Source organism: Larus michahellis, chromosome 1, assembly GCF_964199755.1.
Source record: "Larus michahellis chromosome 1, bLarMic1.1, whole genome shotgun sequence".
Classification (NCBI taxonomy): Eukaryota; Metazoa; Chordata; class Aves; order Charadriiformes; family Laridae; genus Larus; species Larus michahellis.
The window spans coordinates 178613185-178641164 of record NC_133896.1 but is presented as its reverse complement, the minus strand read 5'-3'; the positions used below and the strand labels follow the sequence as shown (position 1 = coordinate 178641164).

At 36.7% G+C, this 27980-nt stretch overlaps 1 protein-coding gene across 6 annotated transcripts in view; it reads right to left on the bottom strand.

Annotated features, from left to right (window-relative positions):
* DACH1 (dachshund family transcription factor 1) overlaps nucleotides 1–27980 on the bottom strand; it is a 365270-nt gene that overhangs the window by 11243 nt on the left and 326047 nt on the right. For 4 of the 6 annotated variants that reach the window (XM_074564434.1, XM_074564385.1, XM_074564406.1 and 1 more), the window contains 2 exons: nucleotides 24165–24308; nucleotides 23627–23695 (listed from right to left, as the gene is read on the bottom strand). In XM_074564434.1, the coding sequence (XP_074420535.1) occupies nucleotides 23627–23695; nucleotides 24165–24308 (213 nt within the window). Of the gene's footprint in view, nucleotides 1–19570; nucleotides 19638–23626; nucleotides 23696–24164; nucleotides 24309–27980 lie in introns of all 6 variants that reach the window. The other 2 variants (XM_074564395.1, XM_074564425.1) reach the window with 1 other exon arrangement.

Here is a 27980-nt window from a genome sequence, read left to right as displayed (position 1 = left end):
CCCCCAGCTTCCCACTTACACTGTTTATTCTCAGTAGCAATATACTAATGGCGTTGTACAAGACACTTGCAGGACCTCTCTTGGAATAGTGCTTAGGATATTGGTTACCCATCCTCAAGGTGAATTTAAACTGGAATAATTTCCGAACAGACTACTACTGTAATACAAGGAATAGCGTCCACAACATGAAAATAAAATTAATTGACAGGCTTATCACAGAATAGCAACCGATCATTCCTTGCGTATGCATTAAGTAATAAAAAGAGATACAAAACAGCTCTGTTTTCTATTGCAGGAACTCAGTTCTGGTGTAGCCTTCGAAGACGAGAGATGTATTAAAATGGTCTTTTAGGATGGTACTTGTGATACAATGCAGATTTTAAAGCCCATCTAGTCCTGTTCCTAATGCTATGCCATTTTCGTAGGAAGAGAGGCAAGAACTGAGTGTATGCTGAATGTATTTACTGAATACCTGGTCTGGTAAAATAAGCTTGCCTATAAAGTTAATTTTAGCTGGAAGATCTAAGAGACTCACGGGTCTTGCAAGAATACAAAAACCTACAGGGAAACCTCAGTTGTTAATCCCAAAAACTAGGACTTTTTTGTGGACTGAATGTTTAAGATCAAGCTCTGGAACTATTGCCCATTTGGAACTGTAATAGAACCAATTTTTGCAAGTTTCAATAGTGTTTTAGCATTTCAATATTTTAGCATTGGGAACCAGATTGCTTAGGATGGCACAGTTACTGCTGCAATAGTAACTGTGATTGTCATAACAAATTTGATGATAAGGTTGAAAATGGAACTGATCCTCCAGTCAATTATACCACTTTTATGACGCTTCCAGTATTTCCAGTGAAGCCAAGGAGTCTGATCCAACCACAATATTTTTATGTTCAATTCATCAATGTGCAAACATACTGTGCTCTCTTCAATGGCTATGAGTGTATATCTTCGAGTCAGAGTGTAAAGCTAAAAATGAGAGCAAATTATTGCTGCTTTTTATTTTATGTTTGTATTCAATATAGCTTGATTACTTGAAAGGACTTGTAGCCAGCATATTGCAGTATGAAACAATATCATGAAAAATACATGTCTTTTAATGCAAGGGTTGCACCAACAGTTTGTCACAGGCGAAATCTGCAGAATCAACTAAGCATCTAAATAAACAAGTCAAAACTTGAATGATCTAATACAGCATTGTATATTTTTAACAATCTCTACTCTAATTTCATGCACATAAACAGCACTGTGAATTTTTGGGTCCTGATTTCCTAACACTTTGTTTCCAAGGCCAGCTGTAGCACTTTGTGATCCATCCTTTCTAACGTCTATGACAAAACACACTATTATGCTACTGCTGCTTTTCCTAAGCTATTAGAGGCTGCATCACTTTTAAAAAATAAGGCTGACAAGAATATAATAGAAAAAATGTTCCTTTTACCATTACTGATACACACTTTGTGTTTCTCAACTAGGAAAACCAAAATGACACCACATTATCATTATATATGCTGCTGTCTCCCAGGATGTCCTTCAGGTGTTATGGAACCTTACAATGACCAAAATACTTCCTGTGAAGGGCTGAAAAGCTAAAGATTTCTTTTTAAAGCTAGCAGTCTGTTCTACAGAGTAGATTTTCCTCTTTACAAGCCAGCTGGCAGTTCACTAGAAGAATACTTATTATAGATATACGCTGACAGCAAATTTTAGCTATAGATGGAACGTGATGCTGGCTAAGTATTCCTTCCAAATGTGTTAATTTTAGTTCCACTTCCTTTATACTTACTTCTCTTAGCTGATTTATTTCTTTTCTTTTTTTTCTTTCATAGGAACTTGAGATACTAAAAGAGAAGGGTCAAGTTCCAAATCAAATCCATGGGAAAGCCGAATGCTTGAATTATACAAAGACTAAATTGTTTTATGTTATCGTTCTTAATTACATCAATATAAAAATAACCACTGCTAGAAAAAGTTATTTTTAGACTTAAAATAGATTTGGCATAGTAATTGGTTGCTTTGCCGGTTTACAATGAAGCATTCATACAAATATTACAGACATATCGAGAATTTGTTTTTCTTAAAATAAAATACTATAAATATTTCCTATTTCTGAAGGACATAAAAATGTTTTGTCATTTTTTTTCATCATATTGGCAAAGAGAGAAAGGAAAAAACCTAAAACCTTTGGCCACTTTAAAATTAAAGCATCAGACCCTCAGCTAGTTTAAATTAATGCAGCTTTATTAATGGCAAGGGTATCTTTTTTTCTTTTTTTTTCTTTTTTTTTTTTTTAAACTGACATAAGAGTAATAGAGCAATTGAGTTGCAGTGATATTTCAGGAAAGTGGCTGCCTTCTCAACTCTTAACACTATTCAAAGGGCTGCCTGCCTAATACAATCTCACCATACAGTTTTGTTTACATTTTAAGTTTAACTGCTTGTTTGCCTCTTGAATATATTAAGTGAATTTTGAACTCTCATTCTTTTTAACAGGACTTCTGACCCCACAGTCAGTTTAGGATTATAAAAGAGAGACTGTCACCTATTACACCAAAATGCTGCCACTGAGTAATATACCACTTTTGATCTAACACAGAATAATTGAGGTAAGTCATTCTATTAAATTCTTCTCATATGAAAATCCAGGCAGGCTGCCTTTACACAAAATTATAATCAGGTATTTTCTTATTAAATCCCGTAAAATAATTTTCCACCTATTTTCCTGTTCTAGATTTGAAACTAACTATAATTGGCTGATAATAGTTGTAAATTGCTGTATCTTGCATCGCCTCTCTCTGCCACTTTTTTAATGCCTGGGATTCTGATCAGTCATCAAAGAAAAATATAAAAGCAGAAGTTAGTAACGTAACTCAACTTCTATTGTGCTTTTCATCCAAGATCCAGAATGCTTTACAAACATTAATTTTCACAACACCCTTGTGAGATACCAAAGCATCGGTGCTGCCACCAAGAAATCAGTAGATAAAGACTGCGTAAGGATTTGGTTCTGGCTTAAGGCATTGGTTGAAAATGCACTGAAGCATGCAAAATAAGCTATTCCTTTACCATATCATTCAATAGCAAAACGTCTGACCTAAAGCATATAAGCAACCCAAACAAATGCTACCATTTTAATTGTGAGATGGATATTACCCACTTGATTCTTTGTTTGCGGCAAAATGTGAAATGAGCAAAGACAGCGACTCTTTGCATATAATTCTTGCGACTGTGCCACATGCTACATTTATCCTTTGCACTTAGGCTATCTTGGAGTAAAATTACAACCCCAGCTATAAAACTGATATACGGTATGGAAAAAAAATCATATCCATAAACAAGAACAAAAAAACCAGCAATGAAAAATATTACTTTCTCACCTCCAGAAACTGAATTCGGCATTTCTGGAATGTGACTGAGTTTACTAAATTTGTTTGTAGAGGTCTACTGCAGGGTACTCTAGCTATGCTCCTTCCATAGACAAAGGAGAAATGAAGTAATGAACTGTATTGTAGACGTTTCTCTCCACTCCCTCCAGAGAGGGTTGAGGGTGACAAGGACAGATGTAGATGTCTACATTGTAGACTTCTACTCTCCATCAGGTTAATTCCAGCCCATGCCTTGTTTGCAAGCACAACTACATTTAAATGGAGAAACATTTACTAGCTCTCCATAACAAATCAGTACTGATATAGTCATACAGGTACAGTAATATAGTGTAACGATATTAGTAATACGATACTGTTTTCCCTTCTAGAGTTCTGTGATACTTCATCTACCTCTTAATTTACGTCCACTTTTGCATTTATTTCAGAGTTTTTGGAATGCTTCTTTAGATTCGTTTCATGTGTTGTGCCTCACATGGTCGCATCCAATTGAAATAAATGCTGCCAAGCTTCAGGATTAATGCAGAATTCAAGTTATCCTTTCTACGTTTGAGGGCCGTGTTTTATGCAGCTTTCAGAACGGTACAGTATAGAAACATTACAGAATTTCACCAAGCAGAAAGGGAATTGTCAGGCATGGATATTTTTCCAGGAGTGATGCGCAATTACTCATTGCCAACATCAGTAGTTACAAGAAGTGACTGAAATGCAGCTGCTCGTAGTGTGTTTACTGTCACAAGCGATGTTGGAATTCTGAGGCGAGCAAAAAGGAAAATGCACAACTGATGAGATTCATCACAGTAACTTCAGGCACCTGCACCGTAGATAGCTGCATCTAAGCCAGTTTTGTAGACTCCCTTTATAATCAATGAAGAAACTTGGAAGGTATTATTCGTTTTCTTCAAAGGCAGAGATGTGTCTATTACTCTTTATTGACTTTAATAGGAGTCCAGCCAAATAGCTCAGATAAAGACATCTACCCCACAAATGTGTGAAGTGAAACATATCCCTCCCACTGATATTGTTTGGGTATTTTATGGATAATTACGTTGCCTCAGCAGCTATTCCGCAAGTTCCACACCTTCATAATACACATCAATATCTACACTGCCATTATGGTATCAGCAAAGTTCCACTATATCTTATCAGCTGAAAAAATTATAGGATAATGTAGTACACAATATATGACTGTATACAATCTCGATAGCTTAAATCTCCTGTTTCTTTTATACAATGAGTGTTGTATGTTAAAGCACTCTTAAACAGCTCCTACTTTTCTGTCTCTGCAGGGCTGGCTTTCTAAGGTATTGCATGTCTAAAATGAATTCAAACACATTAATGTGTTTATAAACTCCTTGTGCAAGGATTTAAGCATATGCAAGCGTATTGAAAATGAATACAAATCCCATCGTGCTGTTTCATTGTGCAAATATAGTTTCTTTGTATTCTAAATCCCCAGTCATTTCCCTATTTCAAGTATACTTTTATTATTCCAATCATATTGTACTTATCCTTGAAAAAAATGAAACTCCATTTCACAAATCTCACTATGCACGGTGTTAACATTCTGTATAGAAGCTATTTTATTTTAACTATACTTTGCTATTCTTCCTCCACAAACACTATTTCCAACAATATTAAGTAGCTGATACATTACCTTGGGATTCTAGGTGGTCCCCTTTTTAAGTAATAGCCTTCACCTTTGTCCCTGAAAAACTAATCATTGTCCTCTTACACCTATTTGTTTTACAGAAATAGCTTTCCGCAAAGTACTTTATTTCTTTTCATCTCCTCACACTTCCATATTCAAATTTTGCAGCAAACTTTAATATTGATTTTTTATTTTTATTTTTTTTTGCACTACATATTCTCATTCTGTATGTCTAGCTATTTTGGATACTGTCTCGAAGTTGCTGATCACCGCAACCTGTCATTTAACTGGGTCCTCTGCCACTGCCGTCCTTTATAACTGTTACTGTCATCAGTCTTACTCCGGGTTCAGTCATTAAATGTCAGGCAGTAACTCACAAACTGGTTTTCCCTCAACTGTTAGTCTAGTAGAGTATAAACTAACCCCATATACTGTATAAACTCCTGCAGTATTTTAAATTTTAACCTGCAATGTTAGGCTCTTTCTCTCTGCATAGCATCTGTTCCATGAAAGCTGTTACGAATCACAGGTTGACAACAATAAAAAATATGAAAATGTTTACCTTCTCATCCCTACTTGCAAAATTAAATAAAAAATAAAAATCATCAATTAACACGAACTTGAAGTAATTTAAAACCAGTTGAAAACTTTTGGTAAAGGGTTTCTCAAAATTCAAATGTTGCTGTAGTCAAAATGACACAGAATGTTCAATAATGTGTTTGTTTTTCAGATATTGTAGGTCTGAAGAGATTTTTTTGTATACTTCAATTATAAAAACATTTAAAACATACAAACTTGTGCAATTTTTATTTTAATGAAGATGAGAAGTTCATTAACGAAGATAAATATTTCATTAGATGTTAAATAAAACAAAGAGATTTTTTGGCTTCTCTCAGCACAAAATTCCTTTGAAAGATTAATTAATACATGCAAATTATGCAAATTAGACCCATGCAAATATTTTATGAAGACAATTAAGGGAACCATTAATTACTGCTTTTTTTGCTTCAGTGAGATTCATTCATTTAATTTTAATTTCACTTTAACTGTTTTGATGTATAATCTTGCAGCTAAGAACTTTATCTTTCCTAGTGGGTCACTTAAACTTATAAATTTCATCAAGTGAGCAGCAACAGAAATCTGTAAAGATATTCTCTGGGCTATGTTTAGTATCAAGAGAAATTTTTGACACAATGCACTCCTAGAAACTGCAAAACTGGAAGGGAATGTGAGCTCATTCTTGGACAAGGTTCAACTGCTGGAAAAGCAATTAATTTGCTTTGGCTGTGCTAATATAGGGGAATTAGAAAGTGTGACACAAGACAAATAGAAATAATTAGTTCTCCAAAATGATGTTCTCATTAATATGGTTTGAACAGTAGAAATAAAAAACATTATTGTGGCATGTCTGCATTCTGTCCCTAGCCACAGGAGGTAGAAAAATGCAAGATACAGCATTTTTTCACCTTTGTAGTTTGTATGGTGCCCGCATTTATTTTTATTTTTTATTGTAGGTTTTAAGAAAAGGAAATTGTGGACCTGATCCTGTTATCTAAAACCTACTGCACTTGCTCAAAGCATGAGGGATCCCTAGGTTTCTAGACTGTTTTCTTCCCGTGAAAATATGAAGCTATAAATATAACTGACTAGGCTTTTCACAACAATACACTCAAGTTCCTAAATTGAAACTTTCATTTCAATATTGTTCATTTAAATCATATTTTATGATATGCAATACACGAGGTATATGTTTATTCTGTAATTTAAGCTACTACAGCAGAAGATTGCTCTATCAAAAGAGTTTATGATATCCTCTCCAAATCTGATAACATAAAAGAAGTTTTCTTTTTCCATAACGTGAATACACACGAATGCATTTGACAAAGTATACAGAGGTAGATTTTCAGTTGCTCTCGTTCTTAACACTTAACACCAGTACAAACCCGGTTTTCTACAAGTAGTAAAAATCACTAGCTGCTACTCTTCACAAAAACAGGCTGGTTTTGTGCAGGCGCTCACCTGCACTTTAAATTTCTTAGCTTGTTGCAGACTTAAAGGTAACGTCACATTACGTGGCCCCATCAAAAATACTAAACTCCTTTTTTCTCCCTGTAGGTGACAGGCCTACCACCTGTTCACCGAGTTCCAACTGAAGGCGCCTCCCTTCAAAAGTTTTGCTGTGTACACATGTTCTATCTGGAATCAGATATTAAAGTGCAACGATTTGATTTAATTTATTTCTTCTTTCGGTTAGGTGACAAATGTACAGCACCTGACAGAAATTCAGATTTTCCCTTTAAATAAAGCAAGGGGAGAGAAAATGTGTCCATGCCTAGCTTGATGTTTTTTTATAGATGATTACTGCCATTAAGAAAATTCTCAATTGCAATTGCCACAGAAGTTTAGCAAAAATATCCAAGAAAATTTCTAGAACTCGCATTGTAATAATTCTGTATAAACGGAAGCCTGTCTTCAGGGAAACTGCTGATAAAAGAAAATGTAATGAAGGACTTTATAACTTAAAGTTAAAACCTATGAAACTTTCCTATCCTTTGAATAGCCATTTATTCTTTAACCACATGGATACAATATTTCCATGGTCCTAATGTGTAAGCACGTGTCAGTTAAACACATGGTTAAATGACCATAACACTTGCAAAATACCGGTAAGTACCTTCTTCTTTGACCATCAATTCTGTTGCTAGTCAGCTTTTTTTTTTTCAATTTTTATTAGTTGTGTCTCTCCCTAAAGATTTCTTTCTAGCCAAATCTTAGAACTAGCACCCCATACCCTACCTCTTAGATTTTTCTAGACTAGCCTTTGATAAAAGGTTTTTGGTATTCAAATACTGTTCTGCTTTTGTTAGGATCTTCTTATTCTCTGTCCACATGGCTAATTTCTTTCTCAGTTTGATCTTTTTGGCTTCTCCCTCAACTTTCTGTTTTAGTTTCTCAGGGCTGCGAGCTTCCTCCCATTGTCTCCCTCTCTGTGCATCGTATCCGAGTAGTCTAATCCAAAAACAGAAATTCAGCTGCCATATCCACGTTGACAATTGACACAGCCCTTTGTACTCCAGGTCTATCCCCTTTTGTCCAAACTAAAACCTCACCCTGCTTTTCTGATTCTCCGTCTGAATGTTTAGCTGCTGTGACAACCTCAGGTTGGGAAAACAGAGCTGTAAATCATTCATCCCTTCAGATTCCTCCTCCTCTTCCCCACTACTACTACTCAGTCACTGCGAACCGCTCTCTTCATCTTGTCAGTCAGCGAAGTTAAAAATCAAGGTATCCTGTTTGTTTGTTTGTTACTTCTGGCTCTTCGTTACAATATAGTGTCTACATTTCTTCTCATAAAAAGTCTCTGCCCCCCCATCTTCCTATCCCTCTCTCTAGCTGTAAATTCCTGTGCAAATTCTCCTCCTGTCTCACCTACTAAAGCTTACTTCTGTCTGAGTTGTATAAACAAATTCATACGGCAAAAATATTTTCCTAGTCTGCTTCTTTGAATTGTCACTCCTTTTTAATTCCTTCACTGGCTCTTCCCTTTTTACTGGAAACACAGAACTTGAAAGGTTTTGCCTTACCCTTCACCTTGTGCGTTACTCCTTATCAAAATGCTTCAGGTTGGAGTGATGCTTCCAAATAAGCATCCTCGTAGTTTTTTTCCCTGTTGTTCTCCACAGTTAAGAAGACCCTTATGCAATGTTCACAAGAATAACTCACTACGATCCTTCAGGCTTGAAATCTGGATTTATAAGTGAGTCTGACAGCAAGACCTGAGATCAGGAATGATACCTGAATCAGGAATGTGATCAGGAATGAACAGGAATGTTGATGAACACATATAACTTCCCACATAAATCAAAGAAGTCATTTATCAGCACAGTCACTATCATCTCCAAGTCATCATCTCATGCCAAAAAACTATTTGTGTAAAGCTTTAAGGGAAATGACAGTATTTGGCTATATTCCTTTACTAATTTTTGTTTATCTTGGTCATGAATGGAGGCAGTAATTTCAAGAATATGGTAGGGGATATAGGTAGGGATGGTCATATCAAAAGATTTAATGAATACTATTGCACCACTGCCGGTGTAAAATGGGATCACCTCATAGAAAAAATGCATTGAATACTCTTCCACGTAAATGACTGGAAATTCCTTTACCTCTTGCTGTTACCATACCATATTTGGGGACAGATTTGCAGTTGATGACTCAGGTTTAATTAAATGTTACATCTCATTTGTGTTTTTGACCAAAACATCGAAAAGAAAGCATGTAGTAATGCATGCATGCTTAGTCTTCAGCTCCTGAAGTACAGAAAGCTGACGCTCACTTCCATGAGCAGAAAAATACAGCAGGTATTGAGCCCGTCTGCATACCAGGAAGCTGAAGAAAGACATTCAATGGAGCTTTGGGGTTAGTTAGTTGGCAGAACCTACATAAATTCAATAACCCATTCCTCATTACTTTAGCTTCAAGCTGTTTAAATGTCATTATGCAAGGTATTTTAACCTTAACAGAATCTAAAGTTTATGCCAGGTCTTTTTTACAGAAGCTGAACACATAGAGCCAACTTGATATGTGAGGGGTAATCATATCAAATGAAGTAATAATCAGATAATGCTAGGCAACGTATGTTGTATTTTCAAAGCTGCGTCTCACGAAGAAAAGACTTTAAAAGACTTACACCGGGTGCACTTTGCCATTACCCTGATATTCACAGAGGTTAGCCATCAGCCTGAGCAAGTGCAGAGCAAGCACAGATGACGTGTTACATGTATTCTTTTAGCATGAAGTTTTGTGACTTAAATCCTACTGCCAATATTGAAGTGAGCAAATTCCATCTAGTTTTGCACGTGTCTATACAATGAGAGACCATGAAGGAATATATAGAAGGGAGGGCAAAAACACGAAGGGCAGAATGAAAACTTTAGCTCTTCAAGATTTAAGTTCAGCCCCTGATCTACTACAGATTTCCGACTTAAGCATGATCAGGCTCCTTAGCCCCTCTATGATATAAGGAAAATTGCTTTGTTCTGCATCACGGGAGTATTTTCTGATGTGAAGATGAAATCCATTAAAGATTGCAAAGTTGTTCCGATATTACAATGATAACATTTCTACTAGCTTTCCAGTTACTCTGATGCAGCTCAAAACAATTTATCTAAGACAGACCACAAGGCTGCAAAACTAGAATTAGTAACATTAAGTAAGTAAGTAAATAAATAAATAAATAAATAAATATCTGTTTACTAAAAATTACATTCATGCAGAAACATTATAATATATGAAGTATCCTCTGAAAATGAATAACAGCAATTTAACAGACTACTTTTGGAATAGGTAATTTTGGTAGATTTAAAAAACTAGTTTTTTCTCATGGATAATCTGTCCTTTAGCAGTTTCTCAGAACTATGACGCACAAACTTGCTTTTCTTCAGCTTGATGCCTGATTTTGTTCTCTGTTTCAAAATACATATTTACATTAGAAATTGAGAAGAATTATACACTCTTAATAAATGAATTCTGTTGAACATCTGCTAAAGACCATAGAATCATAGAATCATTTAGGTTGGAAAAGACCCTTGGGATCATCGAGTCCAACCATCAACTCCACTCTACAAAGTTCTCCCTTACACCATATCCCTTAACACCACATCTAAACGAGTCTTAAACACATCCAGGGATGGTGACTCCACCACCTCCCTGGGCAGCCTATTCCAGTGTCTGACCACTCTTTCTGTGAAGAATTTTTTCCTAATGTCCAGCCTAAACCTTCCCTGTTGCAGCTTGAAGCCTTTTCCTCTTGTTCTATCGGTAATTACCTGTGAGAAGAGAACCAGCACCAACCTCTCTACAATGGCCTTTCAAGTAGTTGTAGGGAGTGATGAGGTCTCCCCTCAGCTTTACTTCTTTAGTTATTTCTTCATATGATTACTCTTGCAAGCTTCACGGTGATATTGAATTTTTTTATTTTTTTTTTTAAACTGAAGAAAAAGGAAGTAGCTATGGAAAGATTTTAATACTCAATGTAGAGATAGAAGGCAAAGATGTTTCTAAGAACAAAGTACAAGAATACTCTAAGACATATTAACATAGTTCCAGGCTGGCACATCCAGGTCAGCTCTCTACTTGGCCAAAGGGCTGCTATCTGAGACATATGGTAAAAAATACCAGATCTTTCAAAGTCAGTGAGTTTGGGCTTCTTTTAAAAAAACCCACAAACCAACCACAACTTGTTTCCACATCTCAGATTTTCATATCTCAGTCAAAAGCTACGTAAAACACAAGCTAGTCCACAGATAACAGCAGAGCAGGATCTAGAGAAACTATGCCATGAATGTTTGTGTGTTTCCACTAAAAATGCTATAAGAAGGGTGACATAGGCCTTCCTTTTGGAATTAATATAGTAATAAATTCCTTTTTTTTTGAAAATAAATAACAAGTTATAGTTAATATAGAAAATAAATAACAAGCTATAAATTTCCATTTAACATAAGCCAAGTCAAAAATGTAATCTTTTCAAAGGTGTTCTAAATGAGCAAACAGGGCTTGATTCAACATCTGGTTTGATTTAAGTCAGCCTTCCATATCCTGCGTGGCTTCCAGCTGCTGCTCCAGAAAGGCCTGAATCTTCCACAGGCATGATTAACCCTACACAGATGTCTCAGACAGCCATTAACTTGCGAACAACCGAATCACTTTTTAAATAGTGTAAGGGTTAATATTAAGATAAGACTATCTTAACTTCTCTCTGAAAATCTCTTTTCAGAGTTTCAGACCTGCCACAATGAGATGGGAAATTGATGATGACCTTCCTCGGTAGATTAGCTCACGTGGCTTGCTAAGAAATTTTCTTTTCTTCCTTCTTTCGATGCAGGTGGTGGCTGACAGTCAAAAACAGGATGGTCACTGTTCATATTTAATGTTTGAAATGGCTGAATTTGAAATTCAAGATCTGAAATCTAATCTGGATTTGATGCTTCTTTTTACCTACCCAAGCTGCAGTACCTTTCAGGAATGAAACATGGATCTCCTTGTCCAATAGATTTCCTCCTATGTGTCTTAAGTGGATAAAATAACTTACAAACTAGTAGTTTGTACTAGTAGTTCTCTAAAGCACAGTACTTTTAGCAGAACTGAAAATTATTACTGTTACTTTGGCATAAGAGTGGTCTCACTCATGCTTCACATGACAAGTCACAACAAGGGAAGAGCAACTATTAGAGAAATCTCAAACCATTAAATATTTTGAGGCCTGTTGACAGTGAAGTTTTAATGATTTCATAGAAGAATGCGACACTAACATTGACGGATGAAGTTCCTTTATAAGGGGATGATACACAAACACCAGGCATTTTTTAATCCCTGTAGTAGTTTAAAAACCAAACATCAAGAAACAACCTTCTTTATGACACACATTACAGCTGACATGATGCCACTTTCCAACACTTGTCTAAGAAGTAGTAAACGTGGCCGAGGGGAAAAAAAAAAAAAGAAAGAGAAAAAGGGACAGCTCTCTACACAGTGTAGAGGCAAACATCAATACACAGCTTACAGTCAGCAAATCTGGCTCCCCAACCAACCTGGAGAGGCACAGGATTATAGTTCAATTGTGAACGAACTAAAAATCCACTTTGTTTATATCTGTTTCATGGTAGGCTATAGAAACACCATTTCACTGAAATGAAGCTGTTGTTGTTTTTATCAAATTTTCATCCTGGTTTAAAAAAGAAAGTCTTTTAGTTCTTTCTCTAGAAGTGAAAAAGTGATTTGTTTTTCAGCGGAGGAGACTATGCTGGAAAGGTGTGTTCTACTGGGATGTTCAGGTTACCTTCTGAGGGAGAATATGAAGGGAACAGAGTACTTATGGGAAACCTGAATAGGCAGGATGGTGGCTTGCAGTGCCCACTTTTCCCAGGCAGCAAGACAACTGGTTTGACCTCTGAAGTCTGCTAGGTGAGAATTAATTCATCCTCTCCTTCCCTCTTTGAATAATATGAACGTGGAGGAGGGAGGCAGCAAGAGATGAACAAAAATAAAACAAGTCAAAACAATTCTACATAAAGTCTTAACAGCCTCTTTGGTGCACAAAGTGTTTTATTTAATATTCTTATTGTCCTGAATTTTCCCACTTGACTCTGTTCATGCTTAGTCATTAATTTTACACATAGTTGCTTTAAAAGTGCACTAAAGTACCATGTTGGAAGAAAGCCTCTGATTGATTAATCATTTATCTCAGTAGAAAAGCCATGAACATATTTGATTTCCAGCAGCTTCGTATATATACAGCTATAAAATGAGATGTAAATTGCAATAGATAGTAATTTCAAAGAAAATGTGAAAAAGTTTATGTAAGCGTGTAAGTATTGGATGAGGAGGCTCCATAAGCATGTCCTGCAACATATTTGTAACTGTTTATTAACTCTGTGCCCTTCCTTTGTTTTTTTGGGCGATAGATAACAGGATTACGCACCTTAAAGTTTAAAGGTGTAGCTAACAATGACCTATGAACACTGTGAAACAATTGTCTATTTATAGGTTACTGCCTGCAATCAATACCACCTTCTGTTTAAGTTAATCAATGTTGTCTTTAATTGATTAGCTTGGGTTGAAAACCTGCCAAAGTGCTGGACTCCTGGGCAGAGGGATAGGGAACATACTTATTACTGTTTGGTTTCCATGCACTGTAAGCTAATTTCAGTACTTATTCATGGTCAAGGAAATATGAAGCAAAATAAACCTTTATTCCAGGTTTCCTCATTGAGTATTCAGATTTCAACTGTAAAAGACAGACAAACTAGCAAGAGACGTCACAAATGTCTAATGTACAATCTCAGTTTAAAATCTGAACTGCACCGGATTGTCTGACAACCCGAAAAAATCCATAGAACAAATGTCTTTAAAATTTGTGAGCTGGTAATGCTAGTAAGGCTTATTCTTTTTAGGGTAAAGAAAATAAAATATTTCAATTAGCGCCCAGGGAGAGAGCCCAGCTCTTTCTAAAACGTATAAAAATTAGAGAACCTATTTTCAGAGATATACCTTCCGCAACAGTAATGAAATTCAAGGTGGTGCACACAGATTAATGCTGTTATTTATTATTATGTATATAATTTCATTGAAGTGCATAGCACTGTACAGATGAATAATAAGTGCATGACCCTGACATTAACACAAGGCGTTACACACTGCAGTCAAAAAGCAGCTGAAGTTTAAGGCACTAATCAGAAGGAAAATGAAGCATTATATGTTACTGCAAATAGGAACAATGTTTAACCAGCAAATATTTTAGGAAGACTGAACAAAAATAAAACAGAATCGGGTGGACTAACCAAAGGGAGTTAGTAAAGCAGCTCCACTAAATGTCACTGAGGGTTAGATACCAAACTTCTAACAGTTTCCCCCCTTTAGTGCCACCACTAGATCTGAAAATATGTATTTTTTTTGAGCATAAGAAAGACAAAAGAGAAGAGCAGTGCAGAAAACAGACTAACCTTCAGCTTCTAAAATTGAACAGTGCACATGCATACGTTTACGCCAATGCATCAATTTGTTTGACAAACTCTGGCACGCAGAGAAGGATCAATAACAAGACAGCAGACATGACTCCCTAGTGGGTCGCTACAACAGCTTTGCTCCATTCTGTTGTCTTTTTCGCATTTTTCTGGTAGCTCAGATCACTACTCTTACCTAGAGGTGCTAGAGTAACCCTAAGGAGGGCAGTCACATTACAGAGACAGTCCTGTCTTATGTCTGCAGCCAACCAAAGCTGTAGAGACTGAAACCAGTTGTCTTACTGAACTTCAGAAATCTTAAGAATGGTAAAATTAAGGAAGAAACCTGATAATCAAAGAGGAAAAAAGAAAAATGCAAAATCTATCTGTCAGGTGGCTAAAAGTCACACTCTCAGAAGACACAGTATTTCACAAACGTAGACAGACCTTACTGTTTGATGACTCCTAGGCTGAAAAAAGGCTTTTTCTTGACAAATTAAATGGAAAATATTAGGGTGGGGGTTTTGTTTTGGTTTTAGTTTTGGTTTTAAATCTGGCCTAATGGAATAAAAGGCCAAGTGGCCAAAAAATCACGGAAATGATCATCTCCAAAAAAAAAAAAAAGCAGTCCGCTGTTTTGTCATTGCTGCTTCTCAGAACCTTTTTTATATTTCTGTGGGTCTAGAATAGTCAGCTGTTTGTTTCCATAAACAGCCTAGCTAAGTAGCAGATGTTTCCTTGGGCAGTTATTCAATATATCCAGAAAAAAAACCCCTCATTGCCTTCCAGGCTTCTGACAGCTTTGTTTCCAGCTCCTGACTTCTTTTCCCTGCTGAAATGTTCAACCTTTATAGCAGGCCTGCACAACAGGTGGGCCGTGGGTCTCTTGCAGCTTGAAAAACCATTTGTTTGGCCCATCAGCTGCTGAGAAGCATCATGTACTGTTTGATTTGCCCAGCTGCCAAGAGGCAGCAACAAGATGTCCAGCCGAAAACGCATATCTCCTAGCTTGTCACTGATCCCTCCGAATGCATGTAGCTCCTAGTCAGCCACCTGGTCCACCAGCAGACACATAGCTCCAGATCATACACACACATTGTCTTGCAGGTCAAAGAAGTGGCGTAATAAGGAAGATTTGGGATATTCAAAAGCAATATTTGGCAAGGGGGGAGGTTCAAACAAAGAGGTAAGGAAAATGGGAAAGTAGAAATACAAGGAAAGCTGAAACAGTATTGAAAGGGGTCAGCAGAGAAGAAGGAATGTCACATGGGAAAGTGAAAATACATTTTCATTCTGAAAATGACCTGAAAAATCCATTTGAGAATCCTGACTAATCACAAGCACCTTTCTGCTAGAAGTCCCATGCAATAATAAATGAGTAACAACAAATCCATAGTACTTACTAAGCGGCAATAAAAATGGAATAACTGATGAGCAAGAGTCAATTGAATAAAAATGCAGAATTTACACGCTGATATATATATATTTAACTTTTCTAAGATGTTTTAATGAGAAAAAAAGGCAAGAAAAAAACTTTGTAAAATGTATAAAGAATCAGGTGCTTTTCTTTTCCTGGATTTAATCAATTAATACTGTAAGGAATATATGGCCATCATTTTACATGGCATTATACAGATGGATGACCTCATCTTTGAGGAGCTATGGGAACAAATGGAATTGCTTTTCATTAAGAGGAAGGGGGACACGGAGAGGAACAGACAGAAATGCAAAGATAGGAGATAGAAGCTCTGGTAGAACAATGCAATTATTCAAGGGTCTCTACAGAAGGATAATGAATAAAAGAAATGGACTCGATGCTGGTCACCACAGTCAATATCATGGGCAAAATAAACGAAGGAAAGACTAAAGAGAAGACATTTTAGTTAAATGTGCTGCAAAGAGAACTCATGTCCCCAGAAAAGAAATAGATGTCCTGCCGTTTGAGGATATTGAAAACTATTTTTAAAAAATCATTAGTTAATTTGAGAGTAGTCTTGAACTGAAACATGTGTCCTATCTATGATTAGCAGCCAACAGTAATCTCCTCTAAGTCTACAAACATAAACTCATCTAAAACTTAAGATTTAGAGAAATTAGGACAAAAAGTCTGATGCAGTTGGAATTGGAAATAAAGACAGAAAATGTGACTGGGGGGGTGACTGAGACTGGTTAAACACATAGATAGAAACACAGAAACCAGGACACTGGACGACACTGAAAGAGAGCTAGTAATACGAAAAGGTTGGCTGACAGTAACTGAGACTGAAATTGGGGGACCGAGTGATTTGGACTGACTAGAAAAGAACGAGACCCAGTGGTTGAGAATAGAAGGAAAGATGGGGGACAGAACACAGACAGGGCAAGAAAGTCAGGTCAGGTCATCCGAAGTCTCTTAGAGGTAGAAATCTTGACAAGTAACTGGATATGTAGCATATGGATAAAGTATTTTGAGCCAATATCTGGAGGCGTTTGGATCTTGATTAACAAGGACATTAGGTGTAAGAAGTTAAAATTAGAGGCTGGAATTATGACTAGATATAAATAGAAACTTGTATTGAAAGGTGAAACAAAAAAGAGGCAAGAAAGAGATTATAAAATTTGGAAATGGATGCTATGACTGTTACAAAGGCCAGAGATGAGAAAGAAACAAGAATAAGAAAGCTTGATGGAGACACTGTTAAAAGTGATACAGGCTGCAAGACAAATGAAAGGGAGATTCTGTGCCCAAGAGCGTGAAATGTATCCCAAGATTACCTTTATTTATCTCCAAAAGCGTCTGTAAAACCCCCATGGCAAAATGGTCATTCCTTAGACCACACTGTTCATAGTAAGGTATTACAGTTTATCAGTTACTTTGTTAGCTTTATCACTGTGAATCTAAAGATTCAAGGCCATAAGGTTGTCAGATGCCATCTCACAGTGAAACTTCTGACTTTGTAGTTTACTTGTTAAAAATAAAACCCGAGGAAATGGTTACCCAGGACATCATTCAAATGGTGAAGCAAAACACTCGAAATTAAGATTTAACATATGAAAGAAATTGAGATAATCATTCACACCTCTTCTGTAAAGCATGATGTCTAACGAGGAAAGTATTATATATAAACTAGGTATTATATGAAGCATGAGAACACACATTGAGCACTGAAGATAAAGAAAATATTGGATAGATATCCCTTTATTCAACTACATCCTTGTCCCCTGCACTGAATGAGACAGGGTACTGTGAAAAATACAGTATCTAATCATATAATTAAAGATTATATCATGATGCATTCACAAAGACGGTTGAACAAAGGTGCGGAAGACAACCTTAATTCTACCATTTCCTAATTTTGGAATGCTTGACTTTACAGCCTTGATAATGGCCTTTTCCAATAAAGTTTTTGATCTCATTAGAAATACCATCACACATTTTCACATGCTTTTGTCCAAGATTTATACATCAGAAATGGAACCGTGCGCACTAGCTTCACAGAACCACCAAAAGTTCCTTTTCAATGTTGAAGTCCTTCAGATAGCTATCTTTCAAACACAAATACTGCAAGAACGAATCCAGGACTATCATTTGCTGAGATTATTACACTGATTTTGCTTGTTGAAAAATAGATTAAACAAGTTTCAAACCAACACAGAAAACAATTTAGGTGAGGTTTTCAGGCAAATGACTGAAGCTTTATCTAAGCAATTTTTATTAATGTGGAGGGCAGCTGCAGGGCAGCGTTCCCCTAGTACTTAGGCAGCAAAATGCACACACTAGGTTTTTGGTATGGGCAAAGTTAAAATATAATTTCTTTCTCATTCTCCCTCAGTAGCCTTACAACTACATACAGGACTATGCAGTCAGTGCGCTGAGCTGCAGTTGCTTGCTTTCTCTATTCCTGGATCTGCTCAACAACTCCATTTCCTGCCTTGTCCTTTCTGGGAGGGAAAAAGCCAGCTGGCCCTGGAAGCTTTTATGTGCATGGTAGCTGAGTGGCTCTTTTTCTTACATCAGGAAAGCATAGTCGGAAGCCACTTAGCATTACACTTAACTGCGCTGTTAATATAAGCCTACAGAAGAGGTGGAGAACTGGGAAAAGGTGAGAAGGAAAAGTCGGTGGGAAAGGGCTTAGAAAGCATAAGTTCATTTTGCTAAGGGACAGGGAGAGCATGATAACAGACTCATTTGGAGAAAGGCTAGAAGGGAAAAAAAAATATTTGCAGCAGAATAAGGAACTGAGGCATGAAATTTTGATTGATGGACAAAAGGAACAAAATTTGCACTAGAGGAGAATGCGTAATAAGGGGAAAATTGACTGAAAGGGTAGCGTAGGAGAGGAAAACTTTGAGGACAGGTCAAGTGCAAAGGGTCTCTTGGAACACATACAAACATTAGAGGAAAAAAAAGAAAGAAGATAGGCTTGAGAATTCATGGGAACTGAACAGGATGAGAAGACTGTTAGCAGAAAAGGATGGAGGAAAGTAGAACGGTGGCATGTAGAAGTCGGAAATGAACTGGAAGAAAGCAGAAAAGATACAGACTGAGGCAATTGCTAGAAAATAGGAAAGAAATGGAGAACATGAACAAAACAGCAGCCTGAGAGAAGACTTTGGTTAAGCTTCCTGTTCATAGCAGGAGAGCTTTGGGAGACAAGCACAAAACAATTTGGCAGTGATTTGGGAAAAGGAAGACATGACAGGGACACTATAAAATGAATGGTCAATGGGGAAGACAGAGTAGAAGTAGAAAATTTTTAGATGAGCTTAGATAATGTGTAAAGGGAGTGGTGATTAAATGGAATGAAGATGAATGTACAGGACTTGGGAGGGAAACTACTGGGAGACAGAAAATTGGAAATGTGGGATTTATAGAGGAAAAGAAAAATTAATAATGTAGGCAGACAAATACATGGTAAGTAACCAGATGGGGAAGAAAAAGTCAATGGAAATAAGAAAGTAAAAGCGGCAGTAAATGTCATTGTTCCAGTGCTTAGTAAGAGGTCTGGTAACAAAACAGTATATAAAAGTCAAACATTATCTTTGTATGGTACCTTTTTGTGTGGGATGAGGGGGTCTTGGGAAACCGGATTGGGAGCTAGGCATAGGCATCTAGTGAACCTACAATATGTATGGAGAAGAGGATAATCTGCTTTATTATTATTTTAAACAGAAGCAAGAAAGAAAACATTTAAAACCAGTGTCTACACCAGTCGCTAATCACTTAGTATCTGTTTGCATCTGTTAAAAAATATGTAAGTGTAATTGAGACCCACATTTGGGTTATTTATTACGATTATTTGTTAGCATTTTATGGATATTCCAGCAAATTGTTATCTACCCGGTATTTAAAAAACCCAAACCCAACCCTAAAATATCCTTTATTGCTTCTTTTTATAGTCTCATGTTCCAATTTCTTTTTATTATCTCTCCCATTTTACAAAGGACTTTACATGAACTAAAAGTGAATCTGAATCAGTGATAAAAAATAGAACAGAACATACCCCACTTATTGACAAACGCAATTATCTTTTACGCTTAAATTAGTCCTATTCCTTACTCACAAAAGTGATAGTTAAAAATATCAACATTAAATATAACTTCAAGTTGACAAGTATCCTTTTATTTATAATAGATAGTGGATAAAAATCTGTATTTTTAATTATGACTTCCTTGCATAGTATTTTTTAAACGCTGAAATTACACTTGATAATTCAATTATTTCACTTCCCCACAGAACGCTGCAGCTTTCCTACTTTTGTTTGCTTAGTTATAGAACTGCATAGCATGCTTAATACAGTAAGTTGAAAAAAAAATTAACGGTTGTTGATAAAGAGACTATTACCCCAGACATGCTTTCATACTGAGAAACAGATATATTTTTGAGAGGAATAAGAAAGGCATAAGTATTTCCCTAGTAGGTATTTTTTTCCCAGAACCTGAAACATGAAAGAGATAGTAGTATATTCTTTATCAAGGAGTATACTGTATATTCTATATAATAATTCTTCTATAGTGCATACTGGAGTACTTAGAATATAATTTACAGATAAAATGTAAGGACATAATTGAAGTTTTGCAAGATTGGAAAGCCATGGTCTTTGTTACCCTGATGAAAATTTTAAAAAGTGTTGGAAAAATCCCAGTTTCACCCATTGGAAAGCTTTTGTAGAGTTTTGCAGCTAAATTCTCCAAGGAGCCCATCTGTACTGAGCATGCTTTATCCCCGTGCTGCAGGAATGAAGCAGTTCTTTCCCTGCAGCTCTCTCTCCTCATCCCTGCAAACAACTGCCGTGCTAAATACTGAAATAAGAACGGAGAAATTGTCTTTGCGCTTCTCTCAGTGCTTCTTTCCCTGATATCCAGGCCGATGCAGAAGAAGAAACAGAATGTATACTGAAAGCAGTAGGGAGCATAAGCTTGATGAGGAGGTGGCTGGCGAGGGGTGGGGGGGAAGAAGAGAATAGAGACAGAGAAATAGGGAAGGCTGGTAACGGGTAATGTCAATGCGACATGGACTCTCGAAATGGTTGGACGAAAGGAGGCAAGAGCAAGGGTCAGACAGAGACAGGAGGCTGGGGGTCACTGAGAAGAGAAAGAGCTTGTAATTAGAGAAATAATCAGGGTGGCATGAGACTGAGCTCAGAAGGGAACGCTGGAGGAATGTTAAGTTAGGGAAAAAGAAGCACAATGTAATGCAGAGCAAGGAAAGGGTGAGATTAGCCATTGGCAAAAGCTGGAATTGGAGTGAGGAGGAAAAAAATAGGAAGAACTGGGACACAGATAGACAGGGATATGTGCTAAGGGGGACACAGCGAAAAGGGAATTTATGGTGAAAAGGAATCCTCCTTCCAATGTTGGAAGTGAACACAAAAAATCCTGACACTTAGCCTTACTTGTCTGCCATTAACTATTTCTTGAACTGCTTCTGAAACCTGTCAGCCTGTAACAGCTGTTCCACAACAACAAGCTCCTGCAGTTACAGTTGTGTTGTAGGGTTACATACAGCAGTAGATCTAAAAGTTCTGAATTGCTGTATGACAGTTAAGCTGTATGTATTAAATGATAAGAAATTGCAACTCTATTCCTTGCTTCTTTTTTCCTTTTCCTTAAGAAAACTCTATTTGAATTATATGTTAAGACTGCAAAGTAGAGACAGGAAATGTCAGAATTAAGGTTGCCTTTGCAATGTGATCCAATACCACTACCAGAATATATCATGGTCCAGTCTTTAATTAAATAATCATCTGTGGGTTGTTTGGGCTTTTTTCCTTGCACCACCTTGGACAGGTGAACCAAGGAAACCGAGCATGTTGCTTGTAAGTCCTTGATTTCCCTTATTGCAGAAATGGAAATATATGAAATGAACATAAGTAGGCAGAGGATAGCTGGAAAAGAATGCATAACCATGATTAAAAAGTCCAAGCGTAGTATCCTATGTAGTGTGGGATAAGTCCTTTAGAATACATATTTCTAAATACTCAGTAATTATGTGTTGCTCATTTTATAAATATCCAGCTTGGTATCTCAGCCCATAAACAAAACCAAATTCAACAGGAACAATGATTTCAAATACAGTGAATACATTTGCCAAAAATGCAAAGTATCCCGAAAAAAAGAGGTCCCAGCTACTCAAAAGTTAAGCAATTTGTCACCTTAATCTTTCTGTGACTCTCTTTCCCAGCTTTCAAATGGGAATACTCCAAACTTCACTTTCTTGTGGGAATGCTCTGAAGATAAAGTAATTAATGCTTGCAAAGAGCTCAGATACTGCAGTGACTAGTGTCAATAGAATGGCCTCCCAAGAAATTAGAAGTCTTTGCACCAAACAAAATAACAAAAATGACTGGATTATAACAAAATGACATAATGACTGGATTCTTACTAAATGTATTGCGTCAAATGGTGCTTTGAACAAGGCATACAGATTATGGTAAGGAAAGTAGGATTCTGGAATAACAAACCTCACAGCATGTACCCACTTCCCAGGCAACGTTTAATCTGGCATACTCCAACTTCTGAGTAGGACTTTGCAGACCTAACGTGCTTTAAATCTAAATGGTTTTGTTTATAGACGTGTGTTTGTCCTACATAAGAACTTATTGCCTCTCTTGTATTTGTTTATACGCTCAATACATTAAAAGCTTGTTGACTTTTTATTCTGTTGTTACAGCTTCCTTGTGGTACACCAGTAACAACTCTTCAGGAGTTAGAAAAAGGGATTAAATAACACACAGAAGATGTCAAATGATACTGTTACGATGATTGACTTCGAAATGCAAAATAAAGGCAATTGAGAATGATTACTAGAGCTAATCATTTTAGGCTTGCCTCTGAAAAATGCACCTTCATTTACAATTGAAAACAAATGCTATTTTTGCTGTTTAGTATTCATGTAGGTAGATTTAGCCTGTTGACTAGAGAAGACATTATAACACAAATACTATCTTAAAAACTTGCTCTTTACTAATACCTTGGTGTTTGCAATATATAAAAATACACATTTAGATTCACAGGGGAAGTAATATGGCTCTCTTCAGTATTTCATGTATGAATTTACTCAGCAGATTTGTTTTATTAAAACGTAAATAATGGGATATGGTAAATGAAAAATCCAAGAAGGGAATAAACAGATTATTTATCGTTAATGCTCAGAGTAGCTTATTGAAACATTCCTTTCAGTAACTGCCACTGAATATTAGCTATGAAATTCTCATCATGTCTTGAATGTTACCTATTAGGTTTAGCCATTTGTATAGTTAAAAGGCTCAAAATGTTTCAAATATACCTTAAAAACATTGTTATCTCAAATCGAACTATACATATTCACAAAAGCTGCATTCAGCATGTCTGAGATTCAACCCAATATTGCTTCAGATTAATTATTCTTCTTTAATTGCTATGTATAAACAGAAATGACCTATTAATTTAAAGAAAATCTATCAGCACAGAATGTATTCTCTCTTATAAACAAGCAAGATGAACTTGACCTTGTTTGAACTTGTTTTGATGTGGCCCAGATGGTAGGCTACATGCTTGAATAGCAGTCTAAAGCTGAGGAAAAACTCATATAGCAAGATCTAGATTTATAGCCTTTTGCAAATTCCTACCTTGTATTGTCCTTTCAGCATCTGTTCTGCCCCCGCTGCGGTCAGCTTCTATCTCTGGGGTCAGAGAGTCTAGAAACACAGAAAGGTAAGACTGACACATATTTCATTTGATTCTTATAGCCCTTTTTACAACCTGTTACTCCAATGCTGAATTACAATACAATCAACCTTTGTCAGTTTTTTTAATGTTGAACAATGACTGGAGGCCAGGACAATTTTTTGTTAGACTAGGAAGATTAATGAGCAATAGATTTTTCAAGCATAAAGGGGGGGGGAGAAAGAGAAGAAGAAAAAAAATTGACTTCTCAAGCTAATAATATAAAATTGTCCTAGTTTGGACATTCTCTCCAGTGAGTTTATTTGCACATACTATATAAAGTAACAAAACAATAAAGAGAGAGGCATCACTTGAATGAAGGAAAGAAAAGAGATTTTCTTCTTTCTCCTTCCCATCATGTTATAAATTTTCAATATAACAAGCTTCTTTTGGCACTCAAATTGAAAGTTAATGACACAGAGGCAAAAATTGGTTTCTTACCATTTAGGACCCTGAGACTATCTGTTGAAGCTGCCTGTTTCAGTGTCTGTTCTGCTTGCTCCCGTCGCTTAGTCTCAAATTCAAGAGCTTCCTGCAATTTCCTTTTTGCCTTCTTTTCCTTCTTTAGCCTTTTCTGAATTATTGCTAGGAAAAAAGAAAATCAGTGTACTCAAATTCGGATCTGAAACCCGTCTACATTATTTCCTATTAAGAGTTCCAAGAAATGCTACAACTGCAACAGTTCATATAAATCGATTAATTATACAATACCAATGTAAATCACTTGAAATTTGCTGGAATCGCACTGGGATACTCTAAGAGCTACTGTTCTATACAATGGTACTGAAAACTGAAGTGATGTTCAGCTAAAGCTTTTTTTATTTTATTTTTTATTTTTTATTTTTATAAACAGATGAGAATCTGTGAGTGTCCAAATCAGAAAACCTTGGAACCGGCAATTAAATTTACTTTTTGCATCACCTGACGTAGATATGCCTCTGTCTCTGGAGGAGAGGTGTTTTTTTTCGGGATTAAGTCCACCACTTTGTTATTCCCCACATTTATTGCACACAGCGCACACATGGTGATGAAGTTGTCTCCTGCCTGCCTGTCTGCAGCTTCTCTCCCACAAGAGGGAGATCTGGTTGCTTGGGTGCCTGGGCTGCAGGAGGAGCTCATCCTGCTGTGGTCTTCATTCCTTAGGGAAAGGCCCTGAGCTTTCTAACTCCCCTCCAAGCTACTGCCTCCTGCAAGCCATCCGACCTCTTGGTGCCCGGTCTCTTCCTCGTATTTATTTCTTATCCACGTTTCCCTTTGTCTTTCACTTTTATCTTTCTTGCTCTCTGTTGGCTCCCTTCCCACCAGCCAACTAGCCTTGAAGAACTCGCAGCAAATCCTTCATGGTGCTGGGTCCCCCAGGCAAGTAAATATTACTTTTCTTTGTCAGATGTGAGGGAAATATTAGGAAAGGAAGGAATATTTTAAAATTAAGCATTTGAAGGCCCTAATTTAGAAAAATGTTTTCCTCGTGTCTCTTCAGTTCAAATTTGACAAGGAAAAGGATTGCACAATCAGGGTGTAAGAAGGGGATCACAAAACAGTTGTTTTAAAGAAACTTCATCGCAGTTTTCTTTTCTAGGTAAGACTTGTATGATCCCTAACTGAAGGAACATATCACAGGTTATGTTCCTGATGAAAAAGGGTAATGTGAACCAATTTTTCTACTCGAAAAAAGCCAAAGTGGTCCTTTAAAGAAATCACGTAAGGTCGTAGAGCGTATCATTATCTCCCCACCACACCTCAACCTTTCTTACACAGCACATTTAGGGTTTTCAAGGATGTGCATTTAAGAGGCTTATTTTCCATGTGATCTTCCTGGATAACCCTCTCCTGGAGTCTATTATTTTTACACTCAGTAAAAAATTATTTACTAAGCTACTAACTAAAGAATTCTTTACGCGCAGTCGAAAAATTATCCTTACCAAACCCATCCTTATCTAGCCCTGTTATCTCACTCCAAAGTAACCTCTGGTACACGCCTAGGGATGAACGCTGGAAAAGGTAAAAATGTACTTCCACCACTTCATCCTCCAATTTCCAGTAGTCTGTGATGGTGGTATCTTTCACAAAATGCAAATAATGAAACTTTCAAAGGGAACCGTCATTGTTATTACTATTTAATGTATTTGCTAAGAATAACCACTTTTGGGGTGATCTTGGATATTTTGTGTTGCTATACAGAACTGTTCAGACACAAAATGAAAATAAGCACATACCCTGTAGTCAGAATAGCTACATAATTTACGTCCAAGACTTTGGAATTTTCATTCTTTCTCATTTTGTATAGTACCAACTATTTTACAGGCTAATTAGCTTATACTATCAAAGAACATCTAGTATCTATACAAAGGCTAAACTAAATACATTTTGAATCATTGCACGGTTTTAATGTTTTCATTATAAGTACTTGGAAAGTGATTGCAATAAATGAGAAGGAAACATATGTTGCTTTCTGAATTAAAATGTCATCATGGCTGACACATTGTAGATGTGACTACAGCAGTCAGAGCCAGAATTAGCAAGCCCTTACTGTGTAGCTGCTCACAGAAGAGATATTATCCTACTTTCACTAGTTGATGAGACACATCCTACAGCCTTAGGAATCACTAATTGGAATATTTACAAAGAAGGAAGGAAACAGTACAGTAAATAAGCAGCTCTCTAGAACATACAGCAGCAGCAGTGAATTTCATGTTCCAAAAAATGGCGAAAATATTCAGATGTAGCCACTAAAGAAAAAGATGTTTGACTTGTGTTCACATGACGAGCAAAAGATGGATGTCACCTGATGCTGAAGGTCCCATTCATCTAATGGTTTTTGACCTGTATGTGACACAGTGATTCGCGTTTCTATGCTGTAGCTTTTACGTGTATTTCAGGTTTTTTGTATGGCATCTCTTAACTTAACCGGGATATGGTACACTTCTCCCATCTTGCTTGTGCTTCCATTCAGGCATGTGAAACTTTCTTTCATACACGGAACTTGCTATTTGGAAAAATAATAGTAGGTAAAGCCTCCTAGGTATTTTTCTACTTTTAATTGAAGAATAAATTCTCCCAATAATTACAATCTGGCCTTACTTTTTCTCTCCTACTTGGATCTGTTCATTTTTGAAGAATAACCCATTACTTTTCTTTCTTTTGTACAGAAGCATCCACTAGCAGTGACAGTCATTCTCATTATATTTGATTTGCTGCATACCACCATTAAGTGTTCAAATCCATTCCTCTTTGGTCTGACTCTTTTACCAGCGCAGTATCATCATTAGAGGGATACATATAAAAAAGCAAGTAATGCATCGTGCTGAAAATGACATTGTCAATTATTTCAGTACCCTGAACAAAATAAGTGACTATCCTGTGCTCCTTACAACTTTGAGTGAAATTCATTTTGTTTAATTTTAACTGCTCAAAACATATGTGTCTAGTCCAGCCTAGTCAACTATGTTCCCTCTGGAGTTAAAGGGAAGAGAAGGAAGTCCTTACGTTGACCCCACCTACCTGTCTGAGAACAGGATATACGAATCTCTCTTTATTGACCAGAAAGGGAACTTATATTAGCTTAAATGAGGTGCTTAACTTCTAGAGGGCAAAACTCAAGCACGGTCAGATGGGTCTCCCCCCAACCTCTTCTGTTGCGCCTGTGATTTCCTAACTCTAAAAAGCAATACATATTTGAGCAGCTGTGAGACATAGAGGTAGAAGGACATGAAGAATAACCGAGCTCTTTTACAAAACTACTTTAAAAGTGTAAGTAGTGCAATTCTACTGAGCAAAATAGGCCAGCTGTGGAAAAGGGGATGATTCATTGCACAGTTGTGATAATTGTTAATAGTAATTGTCCTTAGAAATGTATTCTCAAAAGTTAAAAAAGGGAAATTAATGATGTGACAGCCCTACCCTTTAATGGGTCAAGGCATGAAACAGGATTACATTGTGTACTTACTGGTAGAAAGTTAAAGGTATAATGATACTGGGTGTGAATCCAAGCGTTCTCGGGATTCCCTATTTAGCTGGTTCCCAGAAAATTAAATTGGACAAGAAAAGAGTTATAACTCTAGCCCTGCAAAAATACATATCTGACTTGTCATGGTCTGTGTTAAACAGCAAGTGAGCCCCAGAGGTTAACTGTCCCTTGCAAAGTAATTAGACGCTATTAAAGGCCAAGACATACATATACAGAAAAATGGAGCCATAAAGCAAGATGGGAACATGCTCATAATGCAAATAGTTAATGCAAATCACTGTAAACTGCCT